General features: G+C 51.4%; 1 protein-coding gene across 1 annotated transcript; it reads right to left on the reverse strand.

The window, feature by feature from the left end:
* Positions 1 to 219: 219 nt before the first annotated feature.
* LOC139229800 (nurim-like) lies at positions 220 to 26,416 on the reverse strand. The gene is made up of 4 exons (XM_070861388.1): positions 26,223 to 26,416; positions 11,924 to 12,126; positions 7,861 to 8,037; positions 220 to 3,283 (listed from the first exon to the last, which is right to left on the reverse strand). Exons 1-4 carry the CDS (start codon positions 26,377 to 26,379, stop codon positions 2,957 to 2,959), a joined length of 864 nt encoding a protein of 287 aa, XP_070717489.1. The 5' UTR covers positions 26,380 to 26,416; the 3' UTR covers positions 220 to 2,956.

A 26,416-nucleotide genomic window follows, 5' to 3' on the forward strand; every position in this document is an offset into this window, starting at 1 on the left:
CGCTCCCTCAGCACTGCACTGGGAGTGTCAGCCTAGATTTATGTGCTCAAATCTCTGGAGTGGGACTTGAATCCCCAACCTTCTGACCCACTGAGCCACAGCTGACACTGTACATTAACTTTTACACGTGCTATAATCAGTTTCCCAGAACCAACCAAGCTAGGCTCAACTCCTATGACTTGTGAATGGTGCTTAAAGAAAAAGAATGCTGCGACACTCCAGCTTTGAAAGAAAGTTTAATACTGGGATATCACAATAAGACTGGCGATTCACCAGACAGTGGCAAAAAAACACAAAGTATTTCTCAATCCGGCAGTCCTGTCATGGACATGAAGTGGCTATAACACTATGGCAACCATCTGGGCCCATGTCAGAGATCTACAATTCGTCAATAAATGGGGTTTTTATCCAGTTGAGTAAACCGACATTGGATGTTATAAGGAGATTAAATGAATACGCATTAAAGTCACTCAATAGCAACAAGCTGCCTGGAAATGGGCAAGGGACAGAGTAATGGTGCTGCAGCGAAAATAACTAGAGACCTTGTGGGGCAAGATTACAAAATAGACAGGGAAGGTTGCTAGGCATAGTATATAAATGGAAGCAAAATGTTCAAAATCGTAGGACACGCAGAAGGTTCATTAATAAGTCCAGGAACAGAGCACAAGGGACAATCTGGAGATGACTGGGGGAAAACTTCCATCACTGAGTGCCGCACAGTGGTGGGGCTGAGTCTCTATGATTGGGTCATGCAAGAGCAGTGTTTTGGTTAGTGTTTTTCTGAATTCCAATCTCCTCCTTCTGCGTTCCCCACTGATGGTGCTGGGGAAGTTAGGGCAAATCTCAGGTGGTGGTATGGGTGGGGTGCCGGGTAGTATAAGACCAGTGGGGTGCTCAATATAGCTTAATTTTGAAGTTGGGTTACAGGTGAAGGCAATGTGCTGACAAGGCCTGTTCCCGAGAGCGACAGAATTCGCACATGGGTCTAAGTAGGCCCATGAAAGATTGGCCTTGGGAGCTCAGCGTAGGTTTACCAGAATGACACCCGAACTCCAAGGGTTAAATTACGAGGAGAGATTACACAAACTAGCGTTGTATTCCCTGGAATTTAGACAGTTAAGGGGTGATTTGATCAAAGTTTTCAAGATATTAAGGGAACTGATAGGGTAGATAAAGATAAACTATTCCTACTGGTTGGGGAGTCTAGGACTAGGAAGCATAGTTTAATAATTAGAGCCAGACCTTTCAGGAGTGAAATTAGGAAACACTTCTACACACAGAGAGTGGTAGAAGTTTGGAACTCTCTTCCGCAAACTGCAATTGATGCTAGATCAATTGTTAATTTTAAATCTGAGATTGATAATATTTTTGTTAACCAAGGGTATTAAGGGATATGGGCCAAAGACGGGTATATGGAGCTAGGTTGCAGATCAGTCATGATCTTATTGAATGGCGGAACAGGCTCGAGGGGGAATGGCTTGGTGCTGTTTCTTTGTTCCTATATTATACACATGATTTTTTGCAACATCTGAAACATGTTGAGTCAAACTGCAACCTGGAAAGTAACAATACATTCTCCACTTTATTTCTTAGTCCTCAAACTCGGTTCTTGGCAAACTCTCTCTGACACCCTCATCCTACAGAGTTCTCTGTGAAATTGGGCAGTACATTATTCATGCAGCATCCTCAGCAAACCGACATGCATTTACCGACATAATAGTCCTCCCACTCCAGTAGTTAACTCACTACCTGAAGCAATTTCAGATGTTTCGACATGATAAGGTGCTGTCTCAATGCAACCATTTCTTTTTCAAAACATATGTATTTTTCTTATAAAATTAAAAAATATATCTATTTTACACATTGGATTTTCAATCGCTATTTTATGTCACTTTGAGTGAAACTGAATTGTCTGTATACTGCCCCTCTCCATGGCTGGGATTCTTCAAACTCAATTTAACCTGGAATCACCACAGCCATCACTGGAGGACATTCCCCCACTGCTCTGGGCTGAAGGCAGGCCCCCTACTGGGCTAGAAATGGGCAACAGTCACAATGGTCACCTCTCACTTGTTACCTCTCTCCTAAATGACCAGCATCCCTGACCACGTCACACCTTACCCACACACTATAAACGGTTATCCTGTGGAAACTTTCCTGTTTAAATCCACCCTGTTCAGAAGGGATGAAATTCTGCTCTATCTGCTAGCTGTAAGGGCTCTATGTGAAATCAGTTCGGGATATCTTAACGCTGTTCCTAGTAGGCATGGGACTTTACAGGAAAAAAAATGCCCCTCCCCAATAAGCCACCAATGTGGCACTTACCACTCATGAAAGGCCACGGGATGGCTGGTAATGGAACATGATACATTGGAAATAGAACATGATCATTTGGGAATGGAACATGATCATTTGGGAATGGAGCATGATAATTTGGAAAGGGAACATGATACATTGGAAAGGGAACATGATAATTTGGAAAGTGAACATGATACATTGGAAAGTGAACATGATACATTGGAAGTGGAAGGTGCAATAAGAATATACTCCTAAAATGTAATAGATTGCCACTGATTAGGCACTTTCAATCAAGGCAGTACAGAGGGATGGATGGGATGGAAAGCGATACAGTGGTGCAGTAGTGGGGGGGTGGGTTGTGGGCTCTTGAGGTTGGGGCAAAGGCACATTGTTGGGACGAAATAAATGAAGCTTTACTCCACATCTGACCCGTGCGATTCCTGAGCATGGTGGGATCCTGGGTGACAGCGGAGAAAGAAAGTACGCAAGTCTCCAACACTGGCCACCTCGGCAAGCTCGAGACATATCTACATTTGTTTTTTTTAAACCCGCGTATCTGCAGCCGAGGTTAAAGGTCGCCGCGGTGGTGTGCAGTCGCGAGCTACAGTGCGGTCAATCGATCCGGACGGTCCTCGGCTCTGGGCGGCAGGCTCGGCGGCTACTCCAGATGCTCGGCGGGATCCCCCACGCCGTTGCGAGCCGCCAGGTAGCCGCAGGCGGTCTCCTCTCGGGAGAAGAGCTCAAACTTCTTGTTGAGCTGCGAGCGCAGGTAGCGGTAGTCCTGGTGGTCCAGGCTGTGGCCGCAGATCATGTAGAGGGTGAAGGTGGCGGACAGCAGCAGGCGATCGAGGGACAGGCTGGGCACCAGCCACAGGATGACCAGGAACTCCAGGAAGACGGGGTGCCGCAAGTGGCAGTACAAGCGCTGGGCCTTCTGCGACTTCAGCACCATGGGGTCGCCAAGGTCGAGACAGCGGTAATAGACCTGCAGGACAGCGGGGAGGGAATCGTCAACCACACAATACAGGAGGGAAGTTTTAACCCAACAAGTTTCAAGTCAATGGAAGGTAATATCGGGTGGGGTGTGAGGCTGGCACTCCCACCCAATCCCAAAGGTTTCCCGCTGGGGTACGGCTAAAATGACCACCCCGACCGTTTGTGTACAATCCGCTGCCCATCAGTCACCGTGATTCATCCTTCCAATTATAGTGCCCTTCGCGGTAAAGACATTTTTCAGGAGGGACTAGAGCATCGAGATCTCTTTTCATTAGAATTCTCCCCACCATCAACATCCTGGGGGGTCACCACTGAGCAGAAAATTAACTGGACCAGCCACATTAATACTGTGGCAACAAGAGCGGGTCAGAGGCTGGGTATTCTGCGGCGAGTGACCCATCTCCTGACTCCCCAAAGCCTCCCCGCCAGCTACGAGGCACAAGTCAGGAGTGTGATGGAACACTCTCCACTTGCCTGGATGAGTGCAGCTCCAACAACACTCAAGAAGCTCGACACCATCCAGGACAAAGCAGCCCGCTTGATCGGCACCCCATCCACCACCTTAAATATTACTCCCTCCACCACCGGCGCACCGTGGCTGCAGTGTGCACCATCTACAAGATGCACTGCAGCAACACGCCAAGGCTCCTTCAACAGCACCTCCCAACCTCCGCGACCTCCACCACCTAGAAGGACAAGGGCAGCAGGTGCACGGGAACACCACCACCTCCACGTTCCCCTCCAAGTCACACACCACCCTGACTTGGGAATATATCAGCCGTTCGTTCATTGTCGCTGGGTCACAATCCTGGAACTCCCTCCCTAACAGGGAGCACCTTCACCACACGGACTGCAGCGGTTCAAAAAGGCGACTCACCTCCACCTTCTCAAGGGCAATTGGGGATGGGCAATAAATGCCGGCCTTGCCAGCGACGCCCAAATCCCAGAATGAATAACTAAAAAAAGAAAGCTGAGGAGATGTGGTTGAAGATTTCAAAAATTTTTTGGTGGTTTTGGCGAATTGGAACTAGAGGCATAACTTTATGATGTTCACCACAGGAACAAAGGGAGAAGTTCGGAAATATTACATAGAGGGTTGTTAGGTTATTGAATTCGCTGCCTGAAACAGTAGTGGAAGCAGAACCCGTAACAGTTCTTTTAAAAGGGAAGTGGATAAATACTTGAGAAATAGAAATTTAAGAGGGCGTGGTGAAAGGGCAGGGGGAGTGGGACTAAATAGATAGTTCTTTAAGAGAGTCGGCATAGGCACGATAGCCTGAATAGAAACATAGAAATCTACAGCGCAGGAGGCCATTTCGGCCCATCGTGTCCGCGCCGGCCGACAAAGAGCCGCACGGCCCTCGGTCAGCAGCCCTGAAGGTTATACATATAAACCAATGAACAATGAACAATGGCGGAAAGGTAAAGAGCACCCAGCCCAACCAGTCCGCCCCACACAACTGCGATACCCCTTACACTGAAACATTCTACACTCCACCCCAACCGGAGTCGTGCGTTCTCCTGGGGGAGGCGAAAACCAGATAAAACCCCAGGCCAATTGGGGGAAAAAAAATCTGGGAAAATTCCTCTCCGATCCATCCAGGTGATCTAAACTAGTCCAGGAGATCGCTCTGGCCGTATTCGATTCCCTGCAGTACTTACCATCGTATCTGCGCCGGCCAACAAGAGGTTATCCAGTCTAATCCCAATTACCAGCTCTCGGTCTGTAACCCTGCAGGTTACGGCACTTTAAGTGCCCATCCAAACACCTTTTAAATGTGGTGAGGGTTTCTGCCTCTACCACCCTTTCAAGCAGTGAGTTCCAGACCCACAGAACCCTCTGGGTGAAGAAACTTCACCCTCATAGCTCCTCTTAACCTCCCCCCAATTACTTTAACTCTATGCCCCCTGGATTTTGACCCCCTCTACCAAAGGAAACAGGTCCTTCGTATCCACTCTATCCAGGCGCCTCATAATTTTATACACCCCAATCAGGTCTCCCCTCAGCCTCCTCTGTACCAAAGAAAAAAGACCCAGCCGAGCCAATCTGTCCTCATAGCCAAACATTCTCCAGTCTAGGCAACATTCTTGTAAATCTCCTCTGCACCCTTTCCAGTGCAATCACATCTTTCCTGTAATGATATCAGGTCATTGGCGACCATAAACAGGTCTGCAGACAGAAAGATTTTCTGCTGGGTCGTTCACAATAACCGTGCCAAGAACGTTGGTTCTGATGTGGGTTGTAGCTACGACTTCTCCCGATTGGCCACCGAGACTGGCTCCTCGTCCGTAATGAGCGCTGGAAGCATGACTCTGCCAGCAGACTTTGGGTACGGGGCTGTGAGGTGCCAATTGCCCCGGTGGATGGAAACTGCTGCCTGCATGGTATGAGGTGGTGTGACAGATTGGGATCAAGGAGCTAATTTGGAACTGCGAGGTCCAGCATTGAATGTCTGCTGTCTTTCAGGAAACCATCAAATACCAAGAGTTAGGAGCCTATGCTCTCCCTCTCTGTTGCACCTGTTTCTGACAATCGTTGCTAAGTGAAACAGTGTGCACCATCTACAAGATGCACTGCAGCAACTCGCCAAGGCTTCTTCGGCAGCACCCTCCAAACCCGCGACCTCCGACACCGAGAAGGACAAGGGCAGCAGGCGCATGGGAACACCACCACCTCCACGTTCCCCTCCAAGTCACACACCATCCTGACTTGGAAATATATCGGCCGTTCCTTCATCGTCGCTGGGTTACAATCCTGGAAAACCCGCCCTAACAGCACTGTGGGAGCACCTTCACCACACGGACTGCAGCGGTTCAAGGCGGTGGCTCACCACCACCTTCTCAAGGGCAATTAGGGATGGGCAATAAATGCTGGCCTTGCCAGGGATACCCACATCCCAGGAACGACTAACAAAAATCAATCAGTTTGCCCCATGAAATTTCAGCAGTGAGCTCATGAAATCAAGCAGCTAGTCCACCCTCACAGTGTCTTGGGACCCCCAAGTCGAATCTGACAGTGTCTCAGGGTCCCAAGCCCACCCTGACAGTGTCTCGGGGCCCCAAGTCCAGTCTGACAGTGTCTCAGGGCCCCAAGCCCGCTCTGACAGTGTCTCGGGGCCCCAAGCCCACTCTGACAGTGTCTCAGGGCCCCAAGTCCAGTCTGACAGTGTCTCAGGGCCCCAAGCTTACCCCAATTCACTAAATATATTCAAAAAGGAGTTAGATGTAGTCCTTACTACTAGGGGGATCAAGGGGTATGGCGAGAAAGCAGGAATGGGGTACTGAAGTTGCATGTTGAGCCATGAACTCATTGAATGGCGGTGCAGGCTCGAAGGGCCGAATGGCCTACTCCTGCACCTATTTTCTATGTTTCTGACAGTGTCTCGGGGCCCCAAGTCCAATTTGACAGTGTCTCAGGGCCCAAAGCCCACCCTGACAGTGTCTTGGGGCCCCAAGCCCAGTCTGACAGTGTCTTCGACCCCACGAACCTTCCCCTGCATCAGTGCCACATGAGGCGCGCTGGTCTACCAGGCTGTGGTGGCAGGAATTGCTTGTGTTTGCTTCAGTGACTACCTGGGATCACAGACCCCCGAGTGAATGAACTAGTGCGATCGTTGACATCCCATCCAGGCCCAGTTAGATCCCGATGTCTGCAGTCACGGGGGGTGAGAAGGTTTGAAATCGGTTAGCTATCAGCAACAGGGACCCTGGCTGATGGTTCCCCTCTCTAACCCAGTGAGGCCCTGGTTGAGAGATGTCTGAGTTTGATGTTGGTCAATTTGCAGAAATTGGCGGGGAGGGCGCTTAACTGCGTCCACACCGATGAGCGTGGGGAATTACAGGTACCAGTATAGGGTTAGGGCAGTAATATGTCATACTTATGGCAAAGTACTGCTTAAAGAGGGACTTGGATTTATATAGTGCCTTTCATGATCAGCGGACGTCACAAAGTGCTTTACAGCCAATGAAGTACATTCGGAGTGTTGTCACTATTGTAATGTAGGAAACAATGTGGCATAGCCAGCTCCCACAAACAGCAACATGATAATGAGCAGATCATCTGTTTTAGTGATGTTGATTGAGGGATAAATATTGGCCCAGGACACCGGGGATAACTCCCCTGCTCTTCTTTGAAATAGTACCATGGGAATCTTTTACATCCACCTGAGAGTACAGGTGAGGGCCTCGGTTTAACGTCTCATCCGAAAGATGGCACCTCAGACAGTGCAGTGCTCCCTCAGCACTGCATTGGAGTGTCGGCCTGGAATTTTGTGCTCATGTTCCTGGAGTGGGATTTGAACCCTCAACCTTCTGACTCAGACGCTTAGACAATCTTAACAACCACACAAACATCTAATGATGCTGCTGTGTAACACGCTGTGCCACAAAGGTGTCGCTAGTTCGTAGATGGAGGACCTGAGAGAGTTGCGAAAGGAAGTGTTTCCCGCGTTTATCAATGATTGCTTTTCTCGCGACTCAGAGGAACGCCCCCTCAACGTGGCCACCCTGCATTGAGGCCCTGCGACCGGAGCACACTGACCACCTCGCAGGGAGCCTGTGACTCACCTGCTTGAGACCCATGAGCTCAGCGTAGTCGAAGATGAGGACGATGCTGAAGATGATCAGCCAGGCGATGACGTGAATGATGAAACAGACCAGTGGGAACCAGGTCACCCAGGGCTCTCTGGATACATTCCACAGGAAGGGGGCGGTTTGGATAGGCTGCCAGTAGAGCATCAGCAACTGGGGAAACAAGACAAGCATTCAGACCAGAGAGGGTACAATGGAGAGAGGAGCTGGGTACAAGGGAGAGAGTTGGAGAGGAGCGGGAACGACATCAACAACGGGGTCAGAATAACATAAGAAACAGGATCAGGAGTCGGCCATTCGGCCCCTTGAGCCTGCTCCGCCATCCAATAAGATAATGGCAGATCTTCTACCTCAACACCACTTTCCCGCGCGATCCTCGTATCCCTTGATTCCCTTAATATTCAAAAATCTATCGATCTCTGTCTTGAATATACTCAATGACTGAGCCTCCACAGCTCTTTGGGGGAGAGAATTCCAAACATTCAGCACTCTGTATGAGTGAAAATGTTTCTCCTCCTCTCAGTCCTAAATGTCCGATCCCTTATCCTGAGACTGTGACCCCTGGTTCTAGACTCCCCAGCCAGGGGGAAACATCCTCCCTGAATCTACGCTGTCAAGCCCTATAAGAATTTTCAATGTGATCAGCTCTCATTCTTCTAAACTCTAGAATAAGAAGAAAACAAGTCAAAGTGTAGAGCTGCAGGATACAAGAGAGTGGGGTACAGACAGACAGCAAACAGCAACCAGGGAAGGTGAGAAGCAATCAGACTGAAGAGGTGCAAGACACAAAAGGGGGAGGAAGACAATCATTTGGACATTCAGAGAGGATAGAAGATACGCGGGGTTGGGAGAGAAACAGACAAACTGAGAGAGGAAACAGCATCAGAAAGTGTGGGAGACAGGAACCATTTATTTGGGAAAGGTACAGGGATGACAAGCGAGGAGTGTGGAGAGGGAGAACAGCATTAACAACGAGAGCAAGAAGAAGAATCATTCAGACTGGAGGGGTGCAATGGAGAGAGGAGAGAGGTACAGGGAGAGAGGAGAGGTACAGGGAGAGATACAGGGAGAGGGGAGAGAGGTACAGGGAGAGGGGAGAGGGGAGAGAGGTACAGGGAGAGGGGAGAGAGGTACAGGGAGAGGGGAGAGAGGTACAGGGAGAGGGGAGAGAGGTACAGGGAGAGGGGAGAGGTACAGGGAGAGGGGAGAGGTACAGGGAGAGAGGCGAGAGGTACAGGGAGAGGGGAGAGATACAGGGAGAGGGGAGAGATACAGGGAGAGGGGAGAGATACAGGGAGAGGGGAGAGATACAGGGAGAGGGGAGAGAGGTACAGGGAGAGAGGAGAGGTACAGGGAGAGAGGAGAGGTACAGGGAGAGGGGAGAGATACAGGGAGAGGGGGGAGATACAGGGAGAGGGGAGAGATACAGGGAGAGGGGAGAGATACAGGGAGAGGGGAGAGATACAGGGAGAGGGGAGAGATACAGGGAGAGGGGAGAGATACAGGGAGAGGGGAGAGATACAGGGAGAGGGGAGAGATACAGGGAGAGGGGAGAGATACAGGGAGAGGGGAGAGATACAAGGAGAGGGGAGAGATACAGGGAGAGGGGAGAGATACAGGGAGAGGGGAGAGATACAGGGAGAGGGGAGAGATACAGGGAGAGGGGAGAGATACACAGGGAGAGGGGAGAGATACAGGGAGAGGGGAGAAATATAGGGAGAGGGGAGAGATACAGGGAGAGGGGAGAGATACAGGGAGAGGGGAGAGATACAGGGAGAGGGGAGAGGTACAGGGAGAGGGGAGAGATACAGGGAGAGGGGAGAGATACAGGGAGAGAGGAGAGGTACAGGAAGAGAGGCGAGAGGTACAGGGAGAGGGGAGAGATACAGGGAGAGGGGAGAGATACAGGGAGAGGGGAGAGATACAGGGAGAGGGGAGAGATACAGGGAGAGGGGAGAGAGGTCCAGCGAGAGGGGAGAGAGGTACAGGTACAAGGAGAGGGGAGAGGGGTACAGGGAGAGAGGGGAGAGATACAGGGAGAGGGGAGAGATGAGAGGTACAGGGAGAGGGGAGAGATACAGGGAGAGGTACAGGGAGAAGGGAGAGGTACAGGGAGAGAGGAAAGATACAGGGAGAGGGGAGAGGGGAGAGATGAGAGGTAAAGGGAGAGGGGAGAGATACAGGGAGAGGGGAGAGGTACAGGGAGAGGGGAGAGGTACAGGGAGAGAGGAGAGATACAGGGAGAGGGGAGAGGTACAGGGAGAGAGGAGAGGTACAGGGAGAGAGGAGAGGTACAGGGAGAGAGGAGAGGTACAGGGAGAGAGGAGAGGTACAGGGAGAGGCTAGAGGTACAGGGAGAGGGGAGAGGTATAGGGAGAGAGGAGAGATACAGGGAGAGAGGAGAGATACAGGGAGAGGGGAGAGATGAGAGATACAGGGAGAGATGAGAGATACATGGAGAGAGGAGAGGTACAGGGAGAGAGGAGAGGTACAGGGAGAGAGGAGAGGTACAGGGAGAGAGGAGAGGTACAGGGAGAGAGGAGAGGTACAGGGAGAGAGGAGAGGTACAGGGAGAGAGGAGAGGTACAGGGAGAGAGGAGAGGTACAGGGAGAGAGGAGAGGTACAGGGAGAGGCTAGAGGTACAGGGAGAAGGGAGAGGCACAGGGCGAAGGGAGAAGTACAGGGAGAGAGGGGAGAGGTATAGGGAGAGAGGAGAGATACAGGGAGGGGGAGAGGTACAGGGAGAGGGGAGAGGTACAGGGAGAGGGGAGAGATACAGGGAGAGGGGAGAGATACAGGGAGAGGGGAGAGATACAGGGAGAGGGGAGAGGTACAGGGAGAGGGGAGAGGTACAGGGAGAGGGGAGAGGTACAGGGAGAGGGGAGAGGAACAGGGAGAGAGGGGAGAGGTACAGGGAGAGAGGGGAGAGGTACAGAGAGAGAGGAGAGAGATACAGTGAGAGGGGATAGGTACAGGGAGATGGGAGAGATACAGGGAGAGGGGAGAGGTACAGGGAGAGAGGGGAGAGGTACAGGGAGAGAGGGGAGAGGTACAGGGAGAGAGGGGAGAGATACAGGGAGAGAGGGGAGAGGTACAGGGAGAGGGGAGGTGTACAGGGAGAGAGGAGGTGTACAGGGAGAGAGGAGAGGTACAGGGAGAGGGGAGAGGTACAGGGAGAGAGGAGAGAGATACAGGGAGAGGGGATAGGTACAGGGAGAGGGGAGAGGTACCGGGAGAGGGGAGAGGTACAGGGAGAGGGGAGAGGTACAGGGAGAGAGGAGAGGTACAGGGAGAGGGGAGAGATACAGGGAGAGGGGAGAGATACAGGGAGAGGGGAGAGATACAGAGAGAGGGGAGAGATACAGGGAGAGGGGAGAGATACAGGGAGAGGGGAGAGATACAGGGAGAGGGGAGAGATACAGGGAGAGGGGAGAGATACAGGGAGAGGGGAGAGATACAGGGAGAGGGGAGAGATACAGGGAGAGGGGAGAGATACAGGGAGAGGGGAGAGATACAGGGAGAGGGGAGAGATACAGGGAGAGGGGAGAGGTACAGGGAGAGGGGAGAGGTACAGGGAGAGGGGAGAGGTACAGGGAGAGGGGAGAGGTACAGGGAGAGGGGAGAGGTACAGGGAGAGGGGAGAGGTACAGGGAGAGGGGAGAGGTACAGGGAGAGGGGAGAGGTACAGGGAGAGGGGAGAGATACAGGGAGAGGGGAGAGATACAGGGAGAGGGGAGAGATACAGGGAGAGGGGAGAGATACAGGGAGAGGGGAGAGATACAGGGAGAGGGGAGAGATACAGGGAGAGGGGAGAGATACAGGGAGAGGGGAGAGGTACAGGGAGAGGGGAGAGATACAGGGAGAGGGGAGAGGTACAGGGAGAGGGGAGAGATACAGGGAGAGGGGAGAGGTACAGGGAGGGTGTCAGTAAACCATCCTGATGTGGGACATTGTGTCTGGTGTCTGACAGTCTGTGAAGTTGGGTAAAATTTGGGATTCTATGATCACAGGGGTCCATCTCTGGCTCTCTTGACCTACCTGAAGAGAGGCGGCTGTGCAGAAGACGTAGAGCGATCGCTGGAGGACCCCGAACCAGGCTAGTGTCCAGTTCCTCACTGTCTCCGCTGCCATCACGCTGTGCTGCAGGATGAAGGCGGCGAGGAGCACCAGGTTGAAGAAGAGAGCCTGCAGCACCTGCCTGTCTCTGAGGGCGGACTGCCATTCCACGTGTGCACGCAGATCTGTTGGAATATTGGACTCAGTCAGACAGGCACAAAGACACCCTGCTCAGCACTTTACATTAGTGGTGCAGCTCACAACTGGCAGGAAAAAACTTGCCTTTATATCGGGCCTTTCACAACCACCGGACGTCTCAAAGCGCTTTACAGCCAATGATGTACTGTTGAAGTGTAGTCACTGTTGTAATGTGGGAAACAGGCAGCAAGCTCCCACAAACAGCAGTATGATAATGACCAGATAATGTTTTAGTGATTTTGATGTTTAGTTTAGTCAACCCCCCTGCCCTTCTTTGAAGTAGTGCCATGGCATCTTTTACGTCTACCTTCGAGGGCAGTTGGGTTTAACGTCTCATTGGAAAGACGGCACATCCGACAGTGCGGTGCTCCCTCAGTGCTGCACTGGAGTGTCAGCCTAGACTTTGTGCTCAAGTCTCTGGTGTGGGGTTTGAACCCATAGCTGACCCCACTAAAGCTGATGTATTGACAGCGCGTACACAGAAGTACGGTAGCACAGTAGTAATGTTACTGGACTAGTAATCCAGATAATGTTTTTGTTAGGTTGAGTGAGGGATAAATATTGGCCAGGAAGCAGACTTATAGCAAGAGGCAATGCCTCAACTGCAGTCATGTGACAGATTCCATAGCGAATCTTAAACACGATCCTGGTGTGAACAAGTGTCCCGAAATTAAAGTTTGAATGATATCAGGAACACAGCCGGGTCAATCCGCACTCTTGTCGACGTTCTGGTCACACATCTCCGGGTTCAAGAAAGCAAATGGCATGTTGGCCTTCATAGCGAGAGGATTTGCGTAGAGGTGCAGGGAGGCCTTACTGCAGTTGTACAGGGCCTTGGTGAGGCCACACCTTGAATATTGTGTACACTTTTGGTCTCCTAATCTGAGGAAGGACATTTTTGCTATTGAGGGAGTGCAGCGAAGTTTCACCAGACTGATTCCTGGGATGGCAGGACTGACATGTGAAGAAAGACTGGATCGACTGGGCCTGTATTCACTGAATTTAGAATGAGCATGGATCTCATAGAAACATATAAAATTTTGACGGGATTGGACAGGTTAGATGCAGGAAGAATGTTCCCGATGTTGGGGAAGTCCAGAACCAGGGGTCACAGTCTAAGGGTAAGGGGTAAGCCATCTAGGACTGAGATGAGGAGAAACTTTTTCACCCAGAGAGTGGTGAACCTGTGGAATTCTCTACCACAGAAAGTTGTTGAATCCAGTTCATTGGATATATTCAAAAGGGAGTTAGATGCGGCCCTTATGGCTAAAGGGATCAAGGGGTATGGAGAGAAAGCAGGAAAGGGGTACTGAAGTTGCATGATCAGCCATGATCATATTGAATGGTGGTGCAGGCTCAAAGGGCTGAATGGCCTACTCCTGCACCTATTTTCTATGTTTCTATGTTTCTCTGGATCTCACACCAATAATCTAGATTCGGTATAACCAGACCTTAATCGTCTACACTGTATTTTCTTGTTTTATTGAATATTGGGAAGACCGAAGCCTTTGTTTTCGGTCCCCGCCACAAACTCCCTTCCCTAACCACTGATTCTATCGATCCCTCTTCCCAGCTTCTGTCCGAGGCTGAACCAGCAGCACTGAGGGAGCACGCACTGTCAGATGTTCGCAACCTTGGTGTCATATTTGACCCTGAAATGAGCTTTCAACCACATATCCGCAGCATAACTAAAAACGGCTATTTCTACCTCCGTAACATCGCCCGTGTCGGCCCTGCCTCAGCTCACCGCTACTGAAACTTCATCCATTCCTTTGTTAACTCTAGACTTGACTATTCCAAGCACGCCAGGCTGGCCTCCCACATTCTACCCCACGTAAACTGGAGGTGATCCAAAATTCGGCAGCCAGTGTCCTAACTCGCACTGTCCCGTTCACCCATCACCCCCTGTGCTCGCTGACCTACATTGGCTCCCGGTTAAGCAATGCCTCGATTTCAAAATAATCATTCTTGTTTTCAAATCCCTCCATGCCCTCGCCCCTCCCTATCTCTGTAATCTCCTCCAGCCCCACAACTACCCGCCCCCCCCTCCCCCACCCCCCGCGAGATGTCTGCGCTTCTTTAATTCTGCCCTCTTAAGCATCTCTGATTATAATCACTCAACCACTGGTGGCCGTGCCTTGGGTTGCCTTGGCCCCAAGCTCTGGAACTCCCTCCCTAAACCTCTCTGCCTCTCGACCTCTCTTTCCTCCTTCAAGACGCTTGTTAAAACCTCTTTGAACAAGCTTTTGGTCACTTGCCCTAACTTCTTCTGCGGCTCGGTGTCAAATTTTTTGTCTCATAATACACCTGTGAAATGCCATGGGACCTTTCACTGAGTTAAAGGTGCTGTATAAATACAAGTTGTTGTTGTTATTCATGGGCTGTGGGCCTTGCCATCCTTAATTGCCCTCGAGAAGGTGGTGGTGAGATGCCTTCTTGAATACAGGTGAGTGACTCGCTGAGCCATTTCAGAGGGCAGTTTAGAGTCAACCACTTTGCTGTGGGTCTGGAGTCACATATAGGCCAGACCGGGTAAGGACGGCAGATTTCCTTCCCTGAAGGACATTAGTGAACCAGATGGGTTTTTATGACAATCCGATAGTTTGATGGTCACCATCACTGACATTCGCTTTTTATTCCAGATTTATTTAATTAAAGATATATTCCAGCTGCCGTGGTGGGATTTGAATCCAGATAATTGGTCCAAGCCTCTGGATTACTAATCCAGTAACATAAACACTACGCTACCGTTCCATACCCCTGTATACCAAGTGACAGTCATATTCCACACTTAGTACTGCCTGAAAATAATAGTCGACACTCTGTACCATCCGACAGTAATAATCTACACTCGGTACCGTCTCAGTAAAAGTCCACATGCTGTACCAGCCCTGACAGTAATACTGTACTCACAGTACCCACAACAGTAACAGTAACAGCATCTCCCTGATTACAATCCAAAGTCAGAGAGGGCAAGACCTACACCAGCTCTGCCACTTTTCCTCTGAAATGCCAAGAATTAGAATTGCTGTAGGTTAAATGTCTCCAATAAAACAGATTTGATAGCCGAATGGTTACGGTGCTGCATTAGCAACACAGAGGCTGTGAGCTACCATCCCATTATGGATTGTTGTGAAACCAAAGTGAAGAAATCGTTTAGTATGTGGGTGGCCACCAGATAAAATGACAATCAACAACAACAACAACAACAATTTCTATAGCACCTTTAACATGGTAACATGTCCCAAGGTGCATCACAGGAGCGATTATCAGACAAAATTTGGCACCAAGCCACATAGGGAGATATTAGGACAGGTGCTCCAAAAACTTGGTCAACAAAGTAGGTTTTAAGAAGCGCCTGCCTTAAAGGAGGATAGAGAGGTGGAGAGGTGGAGAGACACAGAGGTTTAATGAGGGAATTCCAGAGCTTAGGGTTTCTAGGCAGCTGAAGGCACGGCCACCAAGGGTGGAGCGACTTAAGTCCAGGATGCGCAAGAGGTCAGAATTGGAGGAGTGCAGGGATCTCCGAGGGTTGTAGGGCTGGCGGAGGCGACAGAGATAGGGAGGTACGAGACCATGGAGGGATGTGAACCAAAGGGTGAGAATTTTAAATTCGAGGCGTTGTTGAAATTTCTGCTCATCCAATACTGAATGTTGGACTAGCAGCTTGACAACACAGAGGCAGTGGAGGGGTCGAAAGAGGTGCTGGTGAGGTCGAATTGGGTGTTGTCAACGTACCCGTGGAATCTGAGGTCTTTTCGGATGATTTTGCCGAGGGCCAGCGTGTAAACGAGAAACAGGAGTGGAACCAAGGATAGATCCTGAGGGACGGCGGAGGTAATGATGCGGGGGCGGGAAGAGAAGCCATTGTAGGTGATTCTCTGATTCTCTGCCCACGACTGGACAGATAAGAATGGAACCAAGGAGAGAGCAGTCGCGCTCAGCTGGGCAACAGAGGAGAGCAGTTGGAGAAGGCTGGTGCGGTGAGCTGTGTCAAAGGCTGCAGACAGGTCGGGGAGGACGAGGAGGGCTAGGGCACCATGGTCACAGTCACACAGGGTGTCACTGGTGACTCGGATTAGGGCCGTTTCAGTGCTGTGGCAGGGCACAAGCCCGATTGGAGAGGGTCAAAGACAGAGTTGAAGAAGACTTGCATTTATATAGCGCCTTTCACCAGACGTCTCAAAGCGCTTTACAGCCAATGAAGTACAGTTGGAGTGTCGTCACTGTTGTAATGCGGGAAACGCAGCAGCCAATTTGCGCACAGCAAGCTCCCACAGACAGCAACGTGATAATGGCCAGATAAGCTGTTTTTTGTTATGTTGATTGAGGGATAAATATTGGCCCAGGACACCTGGGAGATCTCCCCTGCTCTTCTTTCAAATAGAGCCATGGGATCTTTTACATCCACCTGAGAGAGCAGGCGGGGCCTCGGTTTAATGTCTTATCTGAAAGACGGCACCTCCGACATTGCAGCGCTCCCTCAGCACTGCACTGGGAGTGTCAGTCTAGATTTATGTGCTCAAGTCCCTGGAGTGGGACTTGAACCCACGACCTTCTGACTCAGAGAGTGCGGCCCACTGAGCCACAGCTGACAGTTGAGGAAAGGATGAGTACGGATTTGGGGGGGCGACTGGATTGCCATTAAAAACCCAACTGCCATCAGGGAAGAGATGTCACCCACACTTGATTTGACATACACGAGTCCGGTTCCACACCACACGGGTTGACTTGTAATGTCCTCCTTGCCAGTGTCGCCCACACCCCGCATTAAAAGTAGAGTTCAGAAATTGTATTCGTGTTTGTGAGATGAGATAAGGCTGAGAATGTTCGCTAGATTTCGCCATGACATCACGCAAACTGCGGGGCCATCCCATGAGGTGCCTGGAAAAAATGGAGGATGTCGTCAGCTGTCGGGTAGGGTGGGGATCAACGATTAAATAGGTAAGGGAATAGTCGCCTGAACATTGGATAGGTGGGATCCGAGGCTTTAGAAATAGAGCCCTCGAGTACAAAAGCCAGCAAGTTATGCTAACCTAGTGTCGCTCTCCTTAGAGCAGAGAAGGCTAAGAGGAGATTTGATATAGATGTTTAAATTCATGAAGGGATTAGATAGAGAAAATTAAGAGAAACTCTTTCCACTGGCTGAAGGGTCGAGAACCAGAGCGCACAGATTTAAGGTGCTTGGCAAAAAGAACAGAAGTAACATAAGAAAAAACTGTTTTACGCATCGAGTGGTCAGGATTTGGAATCCACTGCCTGATAGGGTGATGGAGGCAGATTCAATAGTAGCCTTCAAAAGGGAAATGGATTAATAATTGAAGAAGAAAAAGTTGCAGGGATATGGGGAAAGAAAAAAAAAACTTGCATTTATAAAGCGCCTTTCACGACCACCGGACGTCTCATGGCGCTTTACAGCCAATGAAGTACTTTTGGAGTGTAGTCACCGTTGTAATGTGGGAAACGCGGCAGCCAATTTGCACACAGCAAGCTCCCACAAACAGCAATGTGATAATGATCAGATAATCTGTTTTTTGTGATGTTGGTTGAGGGATAAATATTGGCCAGGACACCGGGGAGAACTCCCCTGCTCTTCTTCGAAATAGTGCCATGGGATCTTTTACGTCCACTTGAGAGGGCAGACGAGGCCTTGTTTTAATGTCTCATCTGAAAGACGGCACCTCCGACAGTACAGCGCTCCCTCAGCACTGCACTGGAGTGTCAGCCTGGATTTTTTTGTGCTCAAGTCCCTGGAGTGGGACTTGAAGCCACAAACTTCTGACTCAGAGGTGAGTGTGCTACCCACTGAGCCACAGCTGACATATAGGCCGGACCAGGCAAGGACGGCAGATTTCCTTCCCTAAAGGACACTAGTGAACCAGATGGGTTTTTAACGACAATCTGGCAGTTTCATGGTCATCATGGTTGATACCAGCTTTTTATTCCAGCTTTTTATTTAATTAGCTGAATTTAAATTCCCCAGCTGCCATGGTGGGATTTGCACTCGCGTCTCGGGATCATTTATCCAGGCCTCTGGATTACTAGTCCAGTAACGTAACCACTATGCTACTGTAATCTGCTACTTGGTCTGCCGCTGTCCCTCAAACTATTGCTCAGCTCCAGAAACTCGGGCTCTGTTTAAACATTTGCAATCTGATAATGCGCATTTGGGAAAGTACCTCAAATACCCAGAAGGAAACAAAATGCCTTACATGTTAAAGGTGGTGGAGTTCATGGAACCTTACAGCACAGAACATGAGAATTAGGAGCAGGAGTCAGCCATTCGGCCCCTCGAGCTTGCTCCGCCATTCAGTGAGACCATGGCTGATCTTTGAACTCAACTCCACTTTCCTGCACTATCTCCATATGCCCTGATTCCCTTAATATTCAAAAATCTATCTATCTCAGCCTTGAATATCACAACGATTGAACCTCCACAGCCGTGTGGTGGAGAATTCCAAAGATTTACCACCCTCTGAGTGAAGAAATGTCTTCTATTTTCAGTCCTAAATGGCCGACCCCTTATTCTGAGACTGTGACCCCTGGTTCTAGACTCCCCAGCCAGAGGAAACATCCTCCCTGCATCTACCCTGATAAGCTCTGTAAGAATTTTGTATGTTCAATTAGATCATCGCTCATTCTTCAAGGAGGCCATTTGGCACATTGTGCCAGCTCTTAGAAAGAGCTATCCAATTAATCCCACCCCCCCCCCCCCCCCCACTCTTTCCCCATAGCCCTGTACATTTATATTTTCAGGTATATATCCAATTCCTTTTTGAAAGTAACAATGTGGCACTATTAGTTTCAAAATCACCCTTTAACACATCCTGAAAAACAGTGAGAATCTCCACAATTCCAGTGTCAGAACCCAGCTCGATCACCTGCTCCCTCCCCGCCCCCCAGAATTCCTTATCATGCCCTGGGTTCCTTGCTGTCCCCTGTATTTACATAGAATGATATAGAATTACCAGCACAGAAACAGGCCATTTGGCCTAACTGGTCTGTGCCAGTGTTTATGCTCCACACAAGCCTCCTCCCATCCCTACTTTGTCTCACCCCATCAGCATAACCTTCTATTCCTTTCTCTCTTATGTTTATCTAGCTTCCCCTTAAAGCCATCTATGCTATTTGCCACAACCACTCCCTGTGATAGCGAGTTCCACATTCTGGGTAAAAAAGTTCCTCCTGAATTCGCGATTAGATTTATTAGTGACTATCTTATATTTATGGCCCCTAGATTTTTTTTTTTACCTGCACCACAAACAGAAACATCTCCTCTACGTCTATCCTATCAAACCCCCTTCATCATTTTAAAGAGCTCTATCAGGTCATCCCATGGCCTGCTCGTTTCGAGAGAACAGAGCCCTAGCCTCTTCCGTCTTTGCTGATGGTTGTAACCTCTCAGTTCTGGTATCATACCTGTAAATCTTTTCCGCAGCTTTATATATTTATTTATTATTTACATATTAACTGCTGCTGTTGATTTAAATAATATGAGCAGTGGGTGGAAGAGGGCTGGATTGTGCGGCAGTGGATCGTGAACTAAAGCTGCTCAGTGCTGCCCCCCTGTGGCACTGGAGTCAGCGTCGAGTCTGCGTCTGCCTGGTGCTGCCTATGGTCAGTGCTTTGTATGTAACTGTTCCATGCTGCCATGTAGGATGGGGGAGTGGGGGGAGGGGTGCATGCTGGATCTGTAAATACACTGTGATACACCTCCCCTCCCCATAACCCATGGGACAAGATTTTAAATCCTTTTGTGGCCTCATATCTCCCCATCCCTGCAACCTTCTCTAACCCTACAACTCCCCTAACTCTCTGATTCTAAACTCCTGTGCAACTCCCTCCCTTTCACCCCCCAATTGGTGGCACTGTTTTCACCCACCGAGGTGCTGTGCTCTGCAATTCCCGCCCTAAACCACTCACCGGCCCTCTCCTCCTTTAAGACCTTCTTAAATACCCAGCTCTTTGCCCAAGCTTTCAGTCGGCCCTTTGGAAATATCTTTCTTTGGCTCTGAGTCTTTTTGTTTTGATTACTGCCAGGCAACTTGTGGCCCTCTTCTGTGTTACAGGTGTAATATAAATACGAGTTGTTGTTGTTGGAAACAACAGTTTTGTATCTGCTCCCGCTGCAGTGGAACAGGGTCAGTGTGTGGTACCTACTGGGTACTGCCCCCTGGTGTACTGGAGGATCAGTGTCCGGTATCTGCCCGGTGCTGCCTCCTGGTGTAGTGCCGGATCAGGCCTGTAGGGGAGGACGAAAACCTCCTCATTTTGCCCAGAAGGAAAAGAGCTGTGGGATCTGTCTGTGCGGCAATGTGAATTGAAACCGATATGGTTTGACCTTGGCAGAGCAGTGATTGGACGGGGGAGGACACCGGAGGGCCAATGGTGGGACATGGGGCTTTCAAGCCAATGGGAGAGCACTTGCTCGAAAACTGTGGGACTGACTCATCGCCATTATCGGGCTATTGTCTTCCCCATGTTTACACTATGGAGGGAAATTATGCAGACCTTCAGAAAACTAGGGAACCCAAAACAACCCAAGGGCCTACACAATGGCTACAGGAGGCCAACGCAATCAACACCTACTCAAACCTTGAGTAGGTTAGTGGGAATCAGTGGAAAAAACCCCCGCAATAATCTAAAACTGCTGCATTTTTAAAAATCACAAAGCTCACCAATGGGAAGGATCGATTTCAGCACGAGAGGTGGACTGGATATCTGGCTATAAAAAGGGGTTTCTGACTCAGTGTGTGTGTGTTCTGCTCTTGTGATCCAACAACCAGCAAGCCTCTCGACACTGAATGAAAACCAGTGTCCGAAGACACCGAAGATGGAAGAAACAAACCACCAGACTGCAGAAGGCACAGTAGTGAGTATAACCTCTGGTCCCCAGAACTCCCAACTCAGTTAGGCCAGGAAAGGTGGGAGGTTGGGCATTGTACTGCTAAACTTGTGTAAAAAATTTTGTTGTGTCCTTTCAGTGGGATTTAGGGGGATTGTTTTGTTGGTGTATTGCTGTTTGTTGAGATACACCTTGTCAAATAAATTGGAAGCCTAAGTTCCTCTTGGAATCACCTTGTCTCAGTTCTATTGTATTATATCTTCTGATCGTGAGTCTTATGTCAGAACAGTGTAAGGGAAGCTAGGAGCGCCTCGAAAACGCTCAACTGTGTGTCACAGGCGAGGGAAGAAGGGGTTAGGAGTGTTTGACACTCTCAGGTGCCGCACAGGCTAGACATAAGCTGTGGGGACGCACGTGTCTCAAAACCCCGTTCATAAGCTGTGGACACAGTCTCTCCAGGGGTGCTCTTGCAGCACTCAGGGTACCTCACAGGCCAGGCATAAGCTGTGAGGGCAGAAGCCCAGAGAGAGACACCCAAGGCACAACAACACTCCCCGAGAACCCCTTACAGAACATGGCGACCGCTGCAGGACATAAGCAAACAGGAGATGTTAATATAACAGATGAGGTGATAAGAGAGGAAACTAAAATGGAGGAGAGAATTTCCTCATACATTTTTGGCAAGGTGAACCTCACCAAACCTTGGGTGCAAGCCCTCACTCGGGCAGAGCGCCCAGTGATGCTGCTGCTCAGTGGACAGCAGGGAAGGACCACAACCACAGGGTGGAAAAGGCCATCTGGCTTATCTGCTTCACCCGTCAAGTCCGAAAGCTCGACCAGCGGGTGAAGGACCTGGAACAGAGTCTTCAGAAATCAGAGGAGCTCTCTGCTATCCGGGCTGCGGTTGGGCACAACCTGCTGGCCGAATTAGCTGGGGAGCAGCAAAGGAACCGGCAGTTGGAGGAGACCTTCCGAAATAGCCGGGACTATCTTCCGTGTCAGGTCACTGAGGCCAAGGGTAGTGAGGGGTCCCTCCGGGAACAGAACTCTCAGGACAGCCAGAAAATTTGGGAACTAGAGAATAAATTAAAAGACGTACAGGCAGCCGAAAAAGTGGCCAGTAGCAGTGAGTTTGCAGATCATGATTCCTGCCAGGAGAGGATTAAAACTCTCACCCACGCTCTATCCCAGGCAAAGGGGATGGTCGCCCTGATAGGACCTGGAGGGTCCACAGGGGACAAAGGAGAGTATTGGGGGGTAGAGGAGAATCCAAAGGCAAGAGACGCCCGACCACATCCTGAGGCACCGGTGGTTTGTCCGGTGGGGTACCAGGAGGGGCGGGGCACGCAGGTAGTAGCATACCCAGGGCTGGGGGCAGGACCAATGTGTCCCGCTCGGCAGCAGGGATGTGAGGCTCCAGCCGAGGGTCAGTTAAAGGCTGGATCAGGCGACCAGGCACTGTCTGCTGCACCGGGTATGGTGGGACAGCCGGAGGTAGAGGGACCAGCGCAGAAAGATCCTGAACCAGGGCGGATGTGCCCGGTCAGGCAGCGCAAGTACGGTCCTCCACAGGGAGGTGGCCAAGGTCGGGGAGCGCTGGAGAGCGACTTTATTATTCCCCATGGAGTTCAATCACTCAGGGCCATGGTGGCCCATTTGGCCAAACTCACTCGCAGCGGGGACCCGTCTATCCACTTCATGGAGGTGATGCAGGCAGGGGAAATTAATGGGTGCGATGAGGAAGAGACAGCCAAGCTGCTGCTCTTCTCTCTGGACAGCAAATTGTACCAGGCCCTGCCGGCAGAATGCCGGAGGGGGCAGCGCACATTTACTGAGGTCCAGAGGGCCGTCCTCGAGGCTATGGGCTTCGATGACGGCAGTCCTTTCGAACGGGTCGAAAGGACAAGGCAGCTCGCAGGGGAAACCCCGCAGGCGTTTGCGGACAGGCTGTGGGTGGTATACCACGCAGCCTGTGGGGAGCTCCTCGACCGGGCGAATCTTTCCACGGTACAGACTGGCCGCTGGCTGAGGATGCTGGTGGCAAACTGCTTGCCCCAGCTCAAGGCCAGGGCAGAACTGTGGTTCGATTCCCGGGACCCCAACCTCACCAAGGAAGCAGTGGTCAGTCAACTGGCACTGGTCCAACGGAATTGAGGAGGGGAGGAGGAGAAAACCTCCAAAGGTCGGGTAAATGAAGTAAAACCCAACTCGATTCCCAAAAGGGAATGGCACCAGGTAGGTGGCCGCTCGTCTGATAAGGAGGGAGTGTGCTATGGGTGCGGGCATTTTAAAAGGGATTGCAGGAGCCCAGTAAAGAGATATGGGGGGAGAAGTCCTTCAGGAGCCGCCCAGAGTGGGGGAAGTGGAGCGAGCTCCTCACCATCCCTTGACCAGATAGTAGCTGCAGTGAGGACAGCGCTGGAGGGGACTGGGAAGGTAGCCATGACAACAGGCAGGGAAGCACCAGCAACCCTGCCAGTACAGAGGCCGTGACTAGCCCAGACCCAGCCTGCATACCTGTGCCCACTAGAATACGACCCCTGGGGACGACCCTGGGTCAACATGGAGGTTGAGGGTGTATTGGGTACTTACCTTTTGGACACTGGTGCTTCCAGCATGATAGTCCATTCGGAGGACCACGCAACCTCAGCTCTATCAAACGGGGTGCCGTATCAACTAGTTGGGTTCACAGGAAATGAGAAGGCTGGGTTTTTCTCAGTCCCGCTCGCAGTTCATTTAGCAGCACTCCAAACACAATGGAAGTGCGTCCTGATGAACTGGGAGCAGGTGGGAAAAGGGATCTTGGGGGCTGATTTCATCATCGCTCGCCAGATCCTAGTAGACTTGAGGAATCACTGTCTATGGGGCACAGTGGGCACGGGAGCAGAGGAAGAAGTCATGGTTATTGATAAGAAACAGGGAAAAGGGACTCTGTGTACAATGAAGCCAAAAGGGGGTTACGACCTGGAGGTTCTGGCCGGTAACACCCCGGCCGAGTACCGGGCCTATGTGCAAGCAAATCTTGCAGCATTTGCCACCCATAAACACGATTGTGGGAGAGTCACAGGAGTGGAGGTTAGAATATAGGGATCCCGTGTCCCGCCCGCAAAAGCAGTTTGGCTTTCCCCGAGAGGCAGAAGCAGACTTGGAGACAGCTTTAAGCTCGCTTGTCGAGCAGGGTGTTTTGACTCCCCATAACTCCCCAAAACTCCCCGCTTTGGCCGGTCAGGTAACTGGACAATTCTTGGAGGGCTACAGTGGATTATAGGGTGCTCAATAAAAACATCAATAACACTCCCAGAGAACCCCTTACAGGCCTGATACAGCCCGGTGCTACCCAATGCTGCAGCGGCAGGTTGGTGTCTGGTATCTGTCTGGTGCTGCTCCCTGGTGTACTCATCATCATTATAGGCAGTCCCTCGGAATCGAGGAAGAGTCCTTAGCTGGCTGAACAGTCCAATGCAAGAACCACAGTCCCTGTCACAGGTGGCAGACAGTCGTTAGGGAAGGGGTGGGTGGGACTGGTTTGCCGTATGCTCTTTCCGCTGCCTGCGCTTGGTTTCTGCAAGCTCTCGGCGATGAGACTCAAGGTGCTCAGCGCCCTCCCGGATGGATTTCCTCCACTTAGGGCGGTCTTTGGCCAGCAACTCCCAGATGTCAGTGGGGATGTTGCACTTAATCAGGGAGGCTTTGAGGATGTCCTTGTAACGTTTCCTCTGCCCGCCTTTGGCTTGTTTGCCGTGAAGGAGTTCCGAGTAGAGCGCTTGCTTTGGGAGTCTCGTGTCTGGCATGTGAACAATGTGGCCTGCCCAGCGGAGCTGATCAAGTATGGTCAGTGGTTCAATGCAGGGGATGTTGGCATGGTCGAGGACATCAATGTTGGTGCATCTGTCCTCCGAGGGGATTTGTAGGATCTTGTGGAGACATTGCTGGTGGTATATCTCCAGCGACTTGAGGTGTCTACTGTACATGGTCCATGTCTCTGAACCATACAGGAGGGCAGGTATTACTGCAGCTCTGTAGACTATGAGCTTGGTGGCAGATTTGAGGGCCTGGTCTTCAAAAAATCTTTTCCTCAGGCGGCCAAAGGCTGGACTGGAGGCGGTGTTGAATCTCGTCATCAATGTCTGCCGTTGTTGATAAGAGTCTCCCGAGGTATGGGAAATGGTTCACGTTGTCCAGTAAATACGTTGACTATGACTTGGAGTTCAGCCTCTGTATGTGCGCAGAACTAAACTACAGAACTAGTGGGAACCTGTTCAACCTTCGTCATCTCTAGGCCAGGTCCAAGACCACCCCAACCCTGGCGTAGCGGAGGGTCAGTGTCTGGTACCTGCCCGGTGCTGCCCCCTGATGCAGCGGAGGATCAGTGTCTCGTACGGTGCTGCCCCCTAGTGTAGCGGAGAGTCAGTGTCAGGTACCTGCCTGGTGCTGCCCCCTGGTGTAGCAGAGGGTCAGTGTTTGCTATCTGCGCAGTACTGCCCCCTGGTGTAGCAGAGAGTCAGTGTCCGGTTCCTGCCCGGTGCTGCCCCCTGGTGTAGCGGAGGCTGAGTGTCAGGTACCTGCCCGTTGCTGTCCCCTGGTGTAGCGGAGGGTCACTGTTTGGTATCTACCGGTGCTGCCCCCTGGTGTAGCGGCGGGTCAGTGTCCGGTACCTGCCCGGTTCTGCTCCCTGGTGTAACGAAGGGTCAGTGTCAGGTACCTGCCCGGTGCTGCCCTCTGGTGTAGCGAAGGGTCAGTGTCTCATATCTGCCCGGTGTTGCCCCCTGGTGTAGCAGAGGGTCAGTGTCAGGTACCTGCCCAGTGCTGCCCCTGGTGTAACGAAGGGTCAGTGTCAGGTACCTGCCTGGTGCTGCCCCCTAGTGTAGCAGAGGGTCAGTGTTTCCCCCGGTGCTGCCCCCTGGTGTAGTGGAGGGTCAGTGTCTCCCCTGGTGCTGCCCCCTGGTGTCACGGAGGGGCAGTGTCCGGTACCTGCCCGGTGCTGCCCCCTGGTGTAGTGGAGGGTCAGTGTCTCCCCCGGTGCTGCCCCCTGGTGTCACGGAGGGGCAGTGTCCGGTACCTGCCCGGTGCTGCCCCCTGGTGTAGCGGAGGGGCAGTGTCCGGTACCTGCCCGGTGCTGCCCCCTGGTGTAGCGGAGGGGCAGTGTCCGGTACCTGACCCCACAGCCTCTGTCCCACACGCCGGCCCCACTCCCCTCCCCTCGCCTCTCAGGCCCTCGCTCCCAGGCGCCGCTCTCACCTGTCTCGGGGCCTCCCGCTGCCGCGCCCGGCCTCCCGCTCTCCCGGTAGATCTGCCGCAGCGACACGAACGCCACGAACTCGGCCGCGCTCCAGGAAACGAAAACAAAATTGGCCAGCGACAGGCCCGCCAGCGCGGTCGAACGGAGCATGGCCATGGCAACTGGGGCGAGCGCTTCCGGATTACTGCCGGGC

Source organism: Pristiophorus japonicus, chromosome 19 (genome assembly GCF_044704955.1).
Source record: "Pristiophorus japonicus isolate sPriJap1 chromosome 19, sPriJap1.hap1, whole genome shotgun sequence".
Taxonomy (NCBI): Eukaryota; Metazoa; Chordata; class Chondrichthyes; family Pristiophoridae; genus Pristiophorus; species Pristiophorus japonicus.